Below are 5,454 nucleotides of genomic sequence, written 5' to 3'. Positions count from 1 at the left end.
GTATGTGTGTTATTATTAATATAATAACAAGAGTTGCATTAATCCGACAATCATACAAACAATAATGGCACGAGTTTTAAATTAATGATGAGACAAAATTTTAAAATTAAATCTCTCATTTTGGATGAGATCAAAAATTTAAATCAAGCCTGTTAAAAGGATAATTAAATGAATGTTTAATAATTGTTGTCTTCCATCAACGATGGTTGCATGATAAACGGTATCCACGGTCCGTGTGGCTAATATTATTGGGGAGGCCCGGACACCGGAAGATTGGACTTCCACTGACATATTTGATGTGAACTACGTGAAACTCCCATGATTTCGGTTCATATTATTGGGGGATCTCATGGCGACCGTCCATTAAGGTTCAACATTGATGGGTCGGGCTCGACACATGAAGAGAAGGGGGATCATATTATTGGACCCTCCTCGAACGTTAGGCAAATTACATAAGGGTTGCAAAGAGTTGAAATTGGGCGCTACCTTTTAGAAATTATGATGGACTCATATTATTCTGGATTATGATTTCGCAATTGGGTCTTGCACACTCACTAAGGAAATTGGATTTCCCGTTTATCATCAAAGAGTGGTGAAAATATCAAAATAGTGGGAGTCAATTCATAAAAACAAAAGTCAATATTTATGTATTATAAAATATTTTAAAATAGTCAGCAACTTTTATTTGTTTCCATATCAGTATATTTATGATTTCGTCACGTAATCTATTTCAATTATTAAAACAAGCTAACCGAACACTTCAAGATTGGCTGGGAAAATTTTTCTAAATTCGGAAAAAACATTATACACACTAATGTCAGTCTTGTTGAACTAACAAAGCTTTCAAGATGGTGAGACCATAGTATGCAAGAAAAAGGGTAATATACTCGCTTCTATGACAAATAAATTGTAGAGATAGTTTGAGGAAATGTTGAATGCTGTTGATATTCGAATACACATGCAAGAGTTTCATAGTGCATGAAACTCGCACAATGATGCACACCACTTTCAAACACATGACTGCACACATGCAAAATGGGGCTCTCGCCCATGAGCATGGTGTAAGTATTATTGGGTCTATTGAAAAGGTGGTGGGCCTGTAATTTGACAAAGCCCGATAAGTCAAAACATGAGATTTGGGCATTCCTACTTCATTACTTTTTCCGATAACCATTCGAGGTTTGGGTATGTGTATTTAATGAAATACAAGTCTGAAGCCTTTGAAAAGTTCAAAGATAGCAGAAGTAGAGAAACAGTTGGGAAAGAGTATTAAAACAGATCAGATCGAGGTGGAGAATACTTGAATACTGAGTTTCAAGAATACCTTAAAGAGAATGTGATTCTCTCACAGTGGACTCTGTCTGCCACACCCTAATTGAATGGTGTGTCAGAACGTCGTAATCGAACATTGATGGACATGGTCTGATCTATGATAGGATTCACTGAGTTGTTGTCATCCCTTTGGGGTATGCGCTTGAAACATCGGCAAGGTCGTTGAATCAAGTCATTACCAAGACAGTGGATAAAACTCATATGAGATATGTATAGGAAAACCACCCAAATATTCTTACCTAAGAATATGGGGATGCTCTGCCTACGTAAAGCAGGCAATGGGAGACAAATTGAATAGTAGAGTCAATTTGTGCTACTTTGTGCAACATCCAAAGAACTCAGTTGGATATTACTTCTATTATCATACTGAAACAAATATATTTGTTTCAAGAAATATCACCTTCTTAGAGAATGAGTTTTTATTGGATAGAAAAGACGGGATGATCGAACTCGATGAGATTCGAAAACCACCTACTACACAAATAGCATAACCCACACCCAAACAGCTAATAAAATAAACACAATCTCTTAGAAGATCCGAAAGGATCTCAAATCCTGCCTAATAGGTTGAGCATGCTTCTTGAAGAGGGCCAAGATGAACCCATTCCTGGATGCGATCCAAGAAATTTCAAGGAAGCATTGTCCGATACCGATTCATCTAAATAGCTTGAAGCCATGCAGTCTGAGATGGACTCCGTGTATTCAAACCAATTGTGGTCCGTAGTAGATCCACATGAGGGAATTGATCACATAGGATGCAAATGGATTTATAAAAGAAAACTTGGAGATCATGGGAAGGTGGTGAACTTCAATGCTAGATTGGTAGCAAAAAGATATACTCAAAGACAAGGTGTTGACTATGAGAAAACCTTTTCTCCAGTCACGATGTTCAAGTCCATTAGGATACTGCTAGCCATAGCAGCATGGTATGACTATGAAATATGGCAGATGGACGTGGATAAATTGTTCCTTAATGGGGATATTAAGGAAGAAATTTACATGTCTCAACCTGAGCGATTCACATCAGTAGGAAGTGAGCATAAAGTATGCAAACTTCAGATATCCATTTATGGTTTCCAGCAGGCATCAAGGAGCTGGAACCTCAGATTTGACAACAACATCAAAGAGTTTGATTTTTCCAAAAATCCTAAGAAACCTTGTGTATACAAGAAGATTAGTGGGAGTGGAGTGACATTCCTAGTTCTTTATGTTGATGACATACTACTCATTGAGAATTATGTAGGGATGTTGCAGTCAACTAAATTATGGTTAGTTGGTAAGTTCTCTGTGAAGGATATGGGTGAAGCATTATATGTATTAGGAACACAGATTTACATGGATAGATAAAAGAGGATGCTAGGACTCACACAATCTACATATATCAATACCATACTGAAGAGATTCTCTATGGAGGAGTCCAAGAGAGGATATCTCCCAATGTTTCATGGTGTGACTCTATACAAGTCTATGTTCCTTGAGACTGATGAAGATATAGAAAACATGAACCACATTCCATATGCATCTGCTATAGGCAGTAGTATGTATGATATGATATACTACTCGACCTGATATTTCATACATACTGAGTGTTGCAAGTAGATATCAGTCGAATCCCAGTCCACTGCATTGGAAGGCAGTGAAGGACAATCTTAAGTACTTGAGAAGAACTATGAATCTGTTCTTAGTATACGGGTGTGGAAAACTAAAATTAGAAGGCTATACTGATTATAGCTTCCAATCAGATGTGGATGATTCAAAATTGACATCTGGATTTGTATTCAATCTCAATTGTGGTGATGTCTCTTGTAAGAGTTTCAAGCAAGACACCACAGCAGGTGCAACCACTGAGGCCGAATACATAGCTGCATCGGCTACAGCAAAGGAGGGTATTTGGATGAGGAATTTCATCAAGAGTTGGGTGTCATTCCTAAAACAGTTGATCAAGTCCCGGTCTACGGTGACAACACCGGTGCCATTGCGCAAGTGAAGGAACTGAGATCTCATCAGCTATCCAAACATATATTGAGGAAGTTTCACATAATCCGAGAGATTGTGAGAAAAAGAGACATATCGGTAGAGAGTGTCTCCTCCGCAGATAACGTTATTGATCCACTAACGAAGCCCCTGAGAAGACCATTGTTTGAGAAACATCACTAAGCAATGTGTCTAAGATCTATGGGTAGTTGGCTATAAGGCAAGTGGGAGATTGTTAGAGTTGGTACCCGGCAAACCAATTTGTGGCTTGAACTTTATTGACGCTAATATAAAACAATATTTATTTTAATAATATTTTACGATTTTATTAGATTATGATATTATACTTTATCTCTATACCCATGCAAGCTGTATAGATAATGTCTTTGAATATATACAATAGGTACCATGAGGTCTGCATCGCAACGTAAGATCATGAAACTCATTAGGAATTGTACCATATATTCAAAACATGTTCCTAGTAGAATCAGTTGCCTAGAACAAGGATAAAGGTCGCTCGAGCTCGAGACTAGCGTATGTGACGTAAACGCAATGTTTAATTGGCAAGGGCATGGAAATGTCTGATGATGTACTAAACAACCCTCTCTCAAACTATCGAAGTGGTTCTCACTTATCGAGTGGAATAGTCCGCAGTTATGGTTGTACACCATTAGTCCTTTGATCCGGGACAATGTAGGGCTATACGTACTAGCATGCACTTTGATCCATTTACCGACTCCATTGAGGGTCATCATGTGGCGAGGTTGGGTGTAGTTTCGTAATACATATGAGCAAATGCATTGTGGTCGGAGATTCAACGTTTGCCTACAAGTGAGGATATCATGTGATCTGATAAGTTAATAGTGTAATGAGTCTCTGGCCAGAGCAAGAAATGTACTTTAGGGAAAGATGTTTTCCTAGTTGCACATACTATAACACTGTTAATACTCAAAGATAAATCGTATCGCTATCGAATTCATATGAAACTCTCGATATATTAATGGTTGTAGATTTGATGGGATATATGTGTTGAAGGGACCGTACTGTACGCTAGCCGTGACTAAAGGTTCTTGCAGGCACTATCAGTGATACTACTAGACACTCTTACATGATCTGATGGTGCAATTAGAAATGAGTTCTGACATTCTTCATCAAGAAGTTGATGAAAAAAATGGAGTTAACTAAGATAAACTCGAATAAGAATAAATGTTATTCTGAATCACATGGAGATGTGAACCCACGACTAGTTGTATCCCTAAATCATTGAGGATCGCACAAGTATCAGATTCTATGTTCCCGTTGATATAGTCAAATTTCAAGGAGTTGAACTTGACGACTATAGTTTGATAGAGATCAAACATGAAGCTTATAAAGGAGTTTATGAGCTGATTCCATAGGATGAAAGAAATGAAAGTTAACATGATTGCTAATTAAGGAAGTGATAAACATAAAAATTGTACATTAATTAAATGTTTTATAATATAAATATATAGTTTTTGTTTTATTAAATGTTTAAATATTATATGTTTTATAATAAATTGTATAAAATATAAGTTGTTGTGTAATTATAAGTTTTTACTATTTTTTACAGGTTCGATAAAACAAGAATAACCTTGGCATTGCAAATGGGATTAAGATGATTCTTGGACCTGTAGAAAGTTGATTATAAGATCTACAATATTGTTGCCAAGCATGAGATAAAAATCCTTTCACAATTGGGATCAAATTAAGCAACAAAGAAAGTTACCAAAGGAGTGGCAGTTTTACCATGCTCTAGTATTTTGACCATATCTCTCAAATTACTTGGTCAAATATTCTGAAAAAAATATCACAACTAGACAACTCAATTATCCACATGTTTCTTTTTATGTGAAGAAGCAAATTCGGAGAAGAAGATTTTCAAAAGTGATGTGTAATATAATATTAATTTCTTGGAACACCAATGAAGACTTATGTGTAAAAAATAATATCTTATTTGTGGTTGTCTCCCCAAATTTGGCTATAAATAGGGGTGCATTGTAATGTATTGAGATATCCCTCATTCTATGAACAAACCTTTGAGTTCATAATATTTCTCTCTATATTTTTCTTTTATTTCTTCATTTAAATATAATTAGCATGTTAATTTCATATTCAAAGTTTTACACT

The 5,454-nt window shown here is 36.2% G+C and overlaps 1 protein-coding gene across 1 annotated transcript; it reads left to right on the top strand.

Moving 5' to 3' along the window:
• The first annotated feature begins 2,739 nt into the window (after positions 1-2,739).
• LOC140840777 (secreted RxLR effector protein 161-like) lies at positions 2,740-3,319 on the top strand. Its single transcript, XM_073207942.1, has 2 exons — positions 2,740-2,873; positions 2,932-3,319. The coding sequence occupies exons 1-2, from the start codon at positions 2,740-2,742 to the stop codon at positions 3,317-3,319; spliced, it is 522 nt and encodes a 173-aa protein (XP_073064043.1).
• The last annotated feature ends 2,135 nt before the right edge of the window (positions 3,320-5,454 follow it).

The sequence above is a fragment of the Primulina eburnea genome, chromosome 9 (assembly GCF_022965805.1).
Source record: "Primulina eburnea isolate SZY01 chromosome 9, ASM2296580v1, whole genome shotgun sequence".
Lineage (NCBI taxonomy): Eukaryota > Viridiplantae > Streptophyta > Magnoliopsida > Lamiales > Gesneriaceae > Primulina > Primulina eburnea.
The sequence above is the reverse complement of the archived record's forward strand: the minus strand, read 5'-3'. Positions and strand labels throughout refer to the sequence as shown.

Bases quoted from the DNA above. Each gene is read 5' to 3' on its own strand.
- LOC140840777 (XM_073207942.1), top strand. From the start codon at position 2,740: ATGGAGGAGTCCAAGAGAGGATATCTCCCAATGTTTCATGGTGTGACT. The intron at 2,874-2,931 runs GTATGATATGAT...TGTTGCAAGTAG, and splicing joins TCTGCTATAGGCAGTAGTAT to ATATCAGTCGAATCCCAGTC.